The sequence below is a fragment of a genome, unplaced genomic scaffold (genome assembly GCF_019419815.1).
Source record: "Pyrus x bretschneideri cultivar Hongxiangsu unplaced genomic scaffold, Pyrus_bretschneideri_v1 Contig16, whole genome shotgun sequence".
Lineage (NCBI taxonomy): Eukaryota > Viridiplantae > Streptophyta > Magnoliopsida > Rosales > Rosaceae > Pyrus > Pyrus x bretschneideri.
The window spans coordinates 6,143,831-6,154,960 of record NW_025999457.1 but is presented as its reverse complement, the minus strand read 5'-3'; the positions used below and the strand labels follow the sequence as shown (position 1 = coordinate 6,154,960).

General features: G+C 38.3%; 1 protein-coding gene across 1 annotated transcript; it reads right to left on the bottom strand.

Moving 5' to 3' along the window:
- Window positions 1-372: 372 nt before the first annotated feature.
- Window positions 373-6,454, bottom strand: LOC103962077 (protein DETOXIFICATION 46, chloroplastic). The gene is made up of 14 exons (XM_009374741.3): window positions 5,972-6,454; window positions 5,786-5,880; window positions 4,899-5,007; window positions 4,684-4,739; window positions 4,470-4,525; window positions 3,866-4,004; window positions 3,589-3,726; window positions 2,940-3,008; window positions 2,739-2,849; window positions 2,417-2,545; window positions 1,765-1,842; window positions 927-998; window positions 772-834; window positions 373-688 (listed from the first exon to the last, which is right to left on the bottom strand). Exons 1-14 carry the CDS (start codon window positions 6,426-6,428, stop codon window positions 587-589), a joined length of 1,674 nt encoding a protein of 557 aa, XP_009373016.2. The 5' UTR covers window positions 6,429-6,454; the 3' UTR covers window positions 373-586.
- Window positions 6,455-11,130: the final 4,676 nt, after the last annotated feature.

The following is an 11,130-nucleotide window of genomic DNA, read 5'->3' as shown; positions in this document are numbered from 1 at the left end:
AAATTATTCACTCTCCCAGACCTGGAAAGGAGAGAGAGAGAGAGAGAGAGAGAGAGAGAGAGAGAGAGAGAGCAATGCTAGAACCTGGAAAGGGGCCCACTGCGCGTTGTAGCACTCTCCCAGACCAAGCCCAGGCACCAATTATTCACTCTCTCCACCTGCCACACAAGCATGCAGCAAGGACTTAGCACCGGCATGGTGTACCAGTGGCAATTATACAAAAACATGTATTACCTTTCTTTCACGTCTGTGTGTTATTGGCACGAGACGCTACTGTGATGGTGAACTCTTGCCATACAAGAAGTTCTCATTGTTTAGAGTAGTCATTTGGTGATGAGCATGCAAAGTATACTATAATACTGACACATAAAGTGATTAGAAAAGAAAGCCAACATGGCTTCCATCTGCTTTACGGATCTTCAAGTAGACTACCTTGCTCGTTTCGTTTATGGATACAAGAATTGTGCCAAACTCATTTTTGGCTTCTAGGATATTACCGCATCTAATTTTGGTATAATTGACTACTCTTAAAATGGTGAGCATGAATTTAATCGTGGTAGTATCTTGTGTTCTTTTGATTCCTGGACTAAACAGCCTTGAGTTTTCCCAATTCGAAGCGGGTCATATCTTCAGAATAAAGTATGCCGTTGGGAGAAATCAGCCGTTGTAGAGAGAGGAAAAACCGACTCTGAGAATGAAGACTGGTATTCAGACAAATTCAAATCGGTAAATACTTTAAAACAGGCCGAACCAGAGAGATATTGCGCTTACCCACTGGAATGCTGCCAGTGCCCACCAGCAGCCTGCTAAGCCAACTCCTCTACTGCTCACAAGCTGGTGGAAGAAAAAATAAGGAGGGTAGTGTTAGTGTATGTATAAAGAAAGAACCGACAACAGTTTAAGAAGACACCAGAAAAATATCTTACCAGCAATAGCAGTGCACCTAAGGAAAAGCATCCGCTCATGGACAGACTAATAAATCTGAGATCTCGTCCGGCCTGAAAGAAACAAAATATTGATGCTGGAGAAAAGTTTGTAACTATGATCGGAGAGAGCTCTCTAAAGTAATATCTAAAATCAACGAATAAGTTGAAGTTTATTTTAACTCCAAACATTTCAATCATGAGAGGGTATTTAGTTATAATTTGGATAGTGGATACCAAGAAAATATGACAATCAGCAGAACAATCTTGTTGAATACGTGTTTGTCCTGTGATACTCAAATTTCACAAACAAAAGAAAAGGCTACTTCCAGAAGTATGATTTCCCAAAACCTAACATCTCGAGAGGCTTATGTGTTTCCTTATTTCTCTTAAGTGTTAATTCTGATAATGGGAAGCATGGCAGAAGGGGGATGTAGACACCTAACATCAACTAGGACGCACATACGAAATTCCTAGGTCAAAACTTTTCAGTTAAACTAATATTAAAACTCATAATAGAGATAGAAAATTGAGCTTACTATGCATATTTCATGAAGTTAACACAAATTACAAGAGCATTCATCAGACGTTATACCATGCCATGAAGATATTAGAATCCCATTCAATATCTAACATGACCATCAGATTTCCTAAAACCCTTCCAAGAAAGCATATATTCCACATTCAAAAACAGGATGAACTGCTCATTATTTCCATGGGAAACACAGTATTGTAGTTTTTAACAATTTTGGGTCAAAACGACAGGCACAATTTGTGCAAACAAAAATGCTTATAATAAGAATGTGAGAAAAATCACCACTAAAGATAAAATTAAACATACCAGCAATGTTCCCTCAAGGCTGTGAGTGGGGGGCGTCACAATTAATGCAAGAAAATATGGTACCAGCACTTTATGCATCTGCATTAACACATACCAGAATATTAGTACATTTGTGGCACATTTTGTCTGTCATTACCATTTTTCATGACCAGCCACCTTATGGAACAAACATCAGTTAGTCCAACTTTTTTTCCTCAACGGATACCCTCAATCAAAAATCATATATATATATATGGAGCTCAAAAGTTGGATGTTATTGGAAGAGTAAGTGGTGATGATTCAGTTTAAAAGCAGTTGTCACGACTCACAACCCACTTATACCATGTTATCTGGTGGAAGCTACAAATGGATCAGTGATTTGCGCACTCTTTTTCTCACCTTGCACACCCCTAAATATTTATGGCCTTTGGATTAAATAAATCAATGGAAAATCAAGGGAGAGAAATAAAAAAAGGGTATGTAGAAAGAGAAAAGGGGCGTGCAGGAATCATTTCCTACAGTATTGTAGAATAATCGATATAACTTGTGATGGAGCAATAAAACCCAACTTGATCTCCCCTTGATTAAGATACCACAATACCACTTATAATTAATGGCAACAAGAAACAGGAAGTAGGACAACATTAACAAGTTCAAGAAAGCAAGAACCAACCTCCTGAATGATCATCTGATCAGGTGTAAAGATACTGGGAAACAACCAAGGAATACATGTTCCGACAATCCCTAATACTGAACCAAGAATAGCTCCAATGATGACAAGTGACTTGAGCAGCATTCGAGCCTGTTTCATATCAAAAAATTTCAGGAGACAATGAATAAATAAAGATTAATACAGCATATTCATTGAAAGAGGAGTATTCTATCTAGTTTATTTGTCACACCAAAATACACGTGAAGAATTTTCGCATCTCAACCAGTACAACCAAGATTGAAAATTAGATGTTACCATATTAATAGAATTGAGTAGGACAAACCTTTGCCAAACTTCGATTTACTCCATATATAAACTCGGGCATAAACGATTGTGCAGTTTGAGAGAGAGGTTCACCCCACACCGTACACATGCAGAATGTTTGAATCATGACCTAGAGAAAATGGTGAGGGATCAATGCAAATAACCATCTTATATACAAAAAGAAAGACCAACTAACAAGACAAATTTGACCAAAACCAACCTGATGAGCAGCCATGGTATTTGTTCCCATAGATGTCGCAAAATACACAAGGAGAGAGTAGAAAGCCACCTATATATCACAGTACCTCTATTAGAGAACAAAACATATTTAGTTGAAGGTTACAGTTAGGTGGAATATATTGGTTGCCTAATCTGGTTATGGGTGTGAACTAGTGTTTTCCTGGATTAACTGATTTGGTGGTTGTTTAGATTACTATTATGCTTAGGTTGTGTTCTCTTTAAATCCTTCTGTGATTAAAGCAACTTTCTCCTTTCTTTCTCATCATGGTATCAGCGCATTGATTTTGACACTTTGAGATCCAATCTCCTTCTAGAAAAGAGAATTTTGTTTCATTTTTTCGACAAACTTCGCTTTGTTATATCTACGTCGTCATATTTCTGAACAAACGTCTCTATGATGTCTTTGAGTTGTGAAGACACATAATGCCATCTAGTTGTATCACATGATGCCTAAGTTGTTAAAGCAGACTAATATTTCTAGTTGTTCTTCAGGAGAGCATCGGCATCCAAGAATTTTGGAGTTCCAGTTCAAAATTGCCCCTTATCAATTTGAGGGTGAGTTCAAGAGTCTAAATGATGACAAATTCGCATGAAACTAGATAAAGAAATCTAATTGAGTAAACTATAACCTTTGACATCATTGTAATAAATACGGGAGCAGCAAGTCCAAGTACTGTTAGAAGTTCCTTGGACGAGGGAACAGAGATGGCATAGGCATTGTATCCTTTCTTGTTGAGAGCTTCAGTCATCATATATCCTGCAACAACCTAAAATAAACCAGTGAATAGTTGTGGAAAGCAAGTTAATGCTTTGACAAGGCCATGATCGGAATATTGAAACCATACCGGTCAATAGCAATGAAAAAGGAAATTAATTTGTTAAGAACATATGATAAAATATTCAAACCTGTGACACCATTGTTGCCCACGCTGCACCAGCAATACCATAGCCTAAAAAGCTGCACAAGAGTACATCACCAACTCCATTTACGGCACTGGCTACAGCCAATGCCTTCAAAGGACCCCAGGAATCTTTCATGCCAAGACTGGGAAACAGATTCAGAATATCAGATATTGAATGAATTAACAGCTGCTCACAAGCTCATTAACCTTGGCATCTAAATTTCCTGCCAGAGATGACCATCCCTTAGGCAAAAAATAAGTGATTCAAGTCAAAGTAAAAGGTCAAATTGAGAATGCTCGTCTCATACTTGTTTCTGATATGTAAATTCATAAATTAAATTATATTAACTTAGCAGAATTTGATTTTTCAATTCCTATACCATGCCAATTTTCTTTCTCCGACAGTAAATTCTTCTCAGCACTCACCATATCAAATCAATATCACCCAGGTTAAAAAGATATTAAGGCTGTTAACATATCCATTACATAGAGAAGTTGCTAATTATTTGAACAAACAGGACAACTGGAGCTTCTATGATTACAGATTTACATCTATATCTATAAACGGTTATCTGCTGTAGATAATCCATGGGTAGAGATATAATAACCTTGCACTCTGAGCAACCCAACCAACAAGAAGTGCAGGCCACGCCAATCCTCGTATCTGCCAACAGAAAATATTCTGTTAGATTACAAAACATTTAAAGAAATTCAACAGGGGATTCTTCTACTTGTAGAAGAACATGAAGTAGAAAGATATGTTAAATTATCATCCATTGAAGGAAATAAACGATTAAAAGAAAAAAGAAGAAGGAAATAAACCTGAACATATGTATTTGCAGCATGAATAATATCCGCATTCTTTGATCCAGTAAAAGCTAAAAAGGCCAGAAATTGTATTAGTCGATAATCGTCTATGATTCTATGCTAGTTTTACAAACTCAGAAAACTCTTGCTATGTACTATTTTCTAAGATGCAGTACTTAAAAAGAAAAAACAATCAAGCGATATTTAAAATATGTACCAGTCCTTATTACCAGTTAGTGCCCATGAACCAAAGAATCTTGTAAATAAAAGCATTAAGAAGCCACTGGCCAATCCAACAAAGAGCAAAATAGATATCTGATGTTGCACTTCACTTTTATCCTGCACCAATTCTAAGAAGTCAAAAAAAAACAGTAAAAGTCATGGAAAATAGTGATTAAAGTAGCAAATGAATCCGGCAAGAGCATCCCCAAGAATACAGAATAGAATTTTTTTCTCTCGGAAAAATAAAGATGAAAGAAAAGAGAAAGAATACATGGTTTTATGCCAAAGCAATAAATGTAGTCTATTACAATGGAGTGATAACAATTAACAAATGTACATACTGACAGTGCATGAACATAAAAAGTAACAGATGAACAAGACACACAACAAAAACTCATGCATGCCCATTCTCACAAGCAAGTCATCAACTATCATTGTATGTGTTTAAGTAAAGAAGCCCTGCAATGACATTTCAAAAAAGAACCAAATACATGTTTGAGCAAAAGACTACCCATCCAACGTGCATGATTCAACCACTGAAAGCCCCACTTTGACATATCATTTTGACAACGAGAAAGCTATCCTCAATCCAGGATGGCCTCTCTTTACAGCATGAAAGTAATATAAAAAACAATAGCAAAAATTCCATAGCATATGTTTTTAAAGAACAAGTTAATGATTGATCTCATAAAACCTAATCCAGGGGAAAATATCTCATTTTGTTCAGCAACCGGAACAAGTTCTTACATTCGATGAGTGATATTATAATTCTAATTCCTTTCAAGTTGCATTGTTCGCCTAAGAATTCTGTGAATCAATGTGATACAAAAATACCAAATAAAAAATATTCATGGCAAACTCAATTGTTATATCCAAGATGGAACGAGAAACTAACCCGCCTAGCGAGCGCAGTGGCAACCATGTTTGAAGTTGCAATTGAAAGGAACATGAACACATAACTCATATAATCACACATCACAGTTCCAGGGCCTGCACACAAAATAGTAAAACAGAGTAGCACAATTACAATTTACAAAAGTATAAATTAACAATCAAATCAAAGTAAATTAGAGCTAAGTACCCAAGGCAGCAAGCTCAATGGAGCTTCCCTGACCGATGACGACGGTGTCGATGAGACTCATAAGTGGGCCACACAGCCAAAGCCCAGTGGCGGGTCCTGTAAACACTGCAATCTCCTTCATCCGACTCCACAGATTCTGACTCTCCAGCACTTCTTTCTTAACCTCCACAACTCCCTCCGCAGACACCGAAGCATCATCGTCCCCTCCATCGTCTGAGCCGCGGACTCCAGGTGTTTGGGCATTGCAGGCGGTTGAGAACCGATTACGACGCCGTATAGGCGTGGACGAGCGTAGCCAAGGGAGGCGAAGTGCAGGTGTGTGGTGAAAGCGTGGGGGGAATGAGAGAGATGGACTGGTGAAGGAGAGAGAAGGTTGAGAAAGAGCGTTGGGAGTAGGGTTTTGGAGGAGGGGAGAGTGAGGAGGGTGAGCTATCAGGGTTTTGGTTTGCATTTTCATTTTTTATTTTCCGGGAAAATGGGCAGGAAAATCTCTGGCTCGAGCAAAGAAAACGGAGGAGGAAACTTGGAGGAGACTACCAACACAAGGGTTTAATTCTTAACTTTTTTACCACAAGGTTATCTCCCGAATACCTATTACCTTAATCCGATTTGGCCACCTTTTTTAAAACTAGGGCTTGGGTTGGGTGGTCATGGTGGTTGTGGTGGTGGTGCTCCCGCTGGGGGGAGGCTTAAGCAGTGATTATGGGTTAGGTGGGCAGCCGTGGGTACGGTTGGGTGGAGAGAAGAAAACAATCCATGAAGTCTTTGGGGTCATAACATTTGACGTATATATTTTAGGGTAATTCTCTCTACTTTCATGAAGATTCATGGTTTTTAGACTTTCATACATCAAGTTTTTTTCATCTTAGTCTCGTATCTAATGTGAGAATTCTAAGACACTTTTCATACATTTGTTAAGCTTTTCGTCAAAACCATCGTTGACCTGTGACGTGTCATCTATGTAGACAATGACTGAACGCCTCGTGCCAATCTGGACCCACGTGAATATTAAAAAATTTAGGGTAAAGTACAAAAAACTACCTCAACTATTGATGTCACGACACTTTCATAGCTCATCTTTTAAAATTGACAATGTTATACCTCATCTTTAGAATTTGGTCCAATGTTATACCTTCCGTTACTTGGCCGTTTACTTTTCAGTTAAATGCTGACGTGGCTTGATTCAGGGCCTACTTTCTATTGAAAAATCATTAAAATATTATTAAAAACTCCCCCCACTTACAACCCCAAAAAAAAAAAAAAAAAAAAAAATCTAACCCACCCTCTTCTCCCTCCTGCAACCCAGAAAAAAAAAGAAAAAAAAAATCCAGATCTCGTTGGCGGGAAGACGGGTGTGCGGAGAAGGTGGAGGATGGGTGTGGAAGAGGATGTGGAGAATGGATGAGAGTGGTGGATTTGGGTTGGCAGGGGGTTGGGTTTGGGGTGGGAGACGAATTGGGTTGGGTTGGGTTTTTTTTTATTTTCTTCCTCTTCTTCTTCCTCCTTTTTTTTTTCTGGGTTGCAAGGGGTTGGGGGGGGGGGGGGGAGGGAGGGGGGGGCGCGAATTGGGTTGGGTTGGAGTTTTTTTTTTTTTTCTTCCTCTTCTTCTTCTTCCCCCTTCTCCTTTTTTTCCTCTTCTTCTTCTTCCTCCTTCTCCTTCTCCTCCTTCTTCTTCTTCTTCCCCCGGGAGGGGGGGTGGTGGGTGGGGGGTTTGATGGGTTTTCAAATTTTTTTTTTTTTGGTTGAAGATTAAGAAGGGATGAAGATGAAGATGGGGAGAGAGAGAGGTTGGGAAAGAACGAACATGCGGGTTGGGTTGGATTTTTTTTTTAGTTTTTAATAATTTTTTAATAGAAAATGGGTTCTGAATCAAGTCACATCAGCATTTAACTGAAAACTAAACGGCCAAGTAACGGAAGGTATAACATTGAACCAAATTCTAAAAATGAGGTATGACATTGTCAACTTTAAAAGATGAGGTATGAAAATGTCGTGACACCAATAGTTGAGATAGTTTTTTGTGCCTTACCCAAAAATTTAAATTGAAAAACCTATAAACTACAAGACTAAACCATATGGCAGGATTTGTGGATGAGGATCCTCTCCAGATCCTTTTTATGGAGATCCTAGCGATCCTCATATCATAGTTGTTCATCGTACATTGTGTGGTCAGTTTTCGTTAGACACTATTTATTTTAATTTTAAATTTTAAAAAATGAATTATGGTCACACGATTTACGATGAACGACTAACATGTGAGGATCCCTAGGATCCCCATAATTTGGTTTCGGATGGGATCCAAATCCAAGATTTGTAGCCGTTAGGTTTTTAATTTTTGAAATTTAAAATGGGGCCATATTAACATGTGGTGCCTAGTCATTATCCACGGGGCCCCACGTTATCAGTTAACGACACCTTTGACGGAACATCAAATGTGATATTTTGATTAAAAAAAGTAAAGATATTAGAAACTTTGGTGGTGCTTTTAAAAAAAGAGTAAGATTTTCTCTCCCTTTAATCTCTCTCATTCTCTCCCTTTCAATCTCTCTCCTCTTTCATCACCTCTTATTTAAGTGGTTACCATTAAGTCATGTCAATATCTTATTTTAAATATTTTTTTATGGAGAACAAGAAAAAAAGGACAATATGAGAGGAGAGCGGGAATGGTGACACATCCCGACTCAGAATGTCCACCTGGACTCCGAATCGAGCTGTGTTGGCTGATACCAAGAGGGTGACGAAACCATAAAGTGTAGTGAAGTGGAAAATGTGAATAAATTTAAACCTAAAAGTGCCTAAATATAAGAGTGTGCTTGTGAGCGGGAATGAACCCATTTCACACGTGATGTCAAAGTATAAGTAAAATACAGTAAGGTAGGATAAGAATTATACCATCAAAGGTAGCCACCTATACCGAGATTTGTCAAGAATCCTCATTGACACGAAAGCTCAGCACTAAAACCTAGAAGGGCGAAAAATAAGGGTGAGTGGGCCTAAAAACAAAGCTTTATAAAAACCTTTTTGAAAACATTATAACCCCTCGCCGTAAAACAAGTATACTTTTCAAAATATACATACTACGTATAGTAAGAAAATACTTACCATAGCCTGCCATATCTCAAAAATTCAATACGGCACAATATTTCGTAAATAAACCATGATGTCCATAATCATAAAATCTCGCATAAGCAAACAAATCATATCGAGTGCTTATTGACACATGCTGACACACGAGTTCATGCAAAAATATTTTGACATGAACATGATTGGGTGTAACAATGATATATGTTTTAGTACTACGATCACGTGAAGACTGGCGCTATGCGCGGCACATACAAGTCCTAATTGCCTATAGCAATCTAGGATAGGACTGGCACCTACAATGGATCCAAAGTGAGCGTACGGTGCAATGTGCACATACACGTGAAAGACTGGCATTGACCGGAACGAGTACTAACACCGGTGCAACAACAATGAGCAAATAACGTAAATACAATCATGCAACAGTAAATTGATAATTCACATCGACATAATAGTAATAAATAAAATATTAATCATGGCTATAATTAAAATCCCATAAAAGTACGCATACATGTGCATCCCGTAGGACTTAGGATAATTTCATAATTTCCGTTATTTCGCTAATTCTTATAAACATTAGTCTAATCTAGGCATACGTAGGAAATCCTTTTTCAAATGTATAAATGGAAACTAAATAAATATATAATACTTAAAAGCAAAGACCCACTCACAATTACTTGTGAGGTCGCAGCCATTCGAACTAGGCTAGCCGAAGTCTCCGATAATAATCGCACGTAAGCGTAATATTGAGACCCATTAATAAAACTCACTTAAAACATTTGAATTTGGAGAAACGGAAGGCGGATTTGGAATTAGTCAACGGGCAGGTTTCGTAAAAAGTCAACGGTCAACCTTAAAAAGTCAATCGAGACGCACTAGTGGTCAACTATGTTAAAACTTTAGAATTTCACTAAATGGTTGTCAAAAATGGACTTGGGACGTCGAAATTAGCCTAGGAGGGTTTTCGAGAAATTTCGAACAAGTCAACATAAGGAATATTCCAAGAATATTCTGAAGAATATTCCTAAAATATTATGAGCCCATTTCAAAAATGGGCCAGGCTGGGGTTGTGGCCTAAAGGTTGGGGCTTATGATTTGGGCCGAGTTTGGGCTTAAGCCCTTTCTATTTTTTTTTAAATGAATCGGGTTGACCTAGCCCTAATCATGGGTCCAATCGTCGGTTTCTGGAAAAATATGGTCAAGAAACTTTCACGGCTTGGATCAACTTCAAAACTCAACCTAAATCCACCATTTAAACATCAAAATGAAGCTAGGATGGTAGGGATTCGAGTTATACCATTTTGGTTCACAATCATGATCGAAAAGTGGCTGAAAATGGCCTGTAACACACGGGTCCGCAAGAAAATTTTGGGGAAATAGTTTTCCCAAATTATTTCTGTTACAAAACCTACCCAAAATCACTTATCACACTTAGATTTACATTAAGCAACTAGAGATATTCATCCCAAGGTATTTTCCGACTCACCTTCACCCAAAATTTGCGACATCTCGTCGACGCCTGTAGTGGATGGTTTGACTGCATCTGTGCAGTAAACGTAGGGAAAAGAGAGAGAGAGAGAGAGAGAGAGAGAAAGTCTCAAGGTTTGAGATGAAGAGAAGAGGGAGAACTGGTGAGGGTTAGGTGGTCGTTGGCCTCGATGTCGGTGGTTGCAATCTCACGCCGTGGGAGAACTGGAAAGGATGAGAAAATGAGAGAGTTTAAGGGAAGAAAGGGACAAAGTGAGGTGGCAGTGTGGGATAGGTCCCAAGGTTTGAAAGGGGACATGTGAGTAAGGGAATGGTGGAGTGTGGGCCCCATCTGGCTCACAAAACAAGACACAAAAATATCTCTAAATATGAAATTACCAAATCACCCTTCATGTTTCGTAGTTTCGTAAAATCTTTATCGTAGCTCCAAATTCATTTCCACTTGCACCTACGTGTTCCTACAGTCGAGTACATCGAGAATACGATAAAATAGTGGCTCGTACATGTCACGAAATAATGGTCAATAATAGTCAACAATTCACTTCAATGGGCATTTTGGTCAATTCACACTTTTAAAATTTATAAAATCA

What these genes read in the sequence shown, in the direction of transcription:
- LOC103962077 (XM_009374741.3), bottom strand. Translation starts at nt 6,428, where the DNA reads ATGAAAATGCAAACCAAAACCCTGATAGCTCACCCTCCTCACTCTCCC. An exon ending in ATCAGATGATCATTCAGGAG is followed by an intron (nt 1,843 to 2,416) that starts GTTGGTTCTTGC and finishes GTGTTAATGCAG; the next exon opens with ATGCATAAAGTGCTGGTACC. An exon ending in GCCTTGAGGGAACATTGCTG is followed by an intron (nt 999 to 1,764) that starts GTATGTTTAATT and finishes TGTTTCTTTCAG; the next exon opens with GCCGGACGAGATCTCAGATT.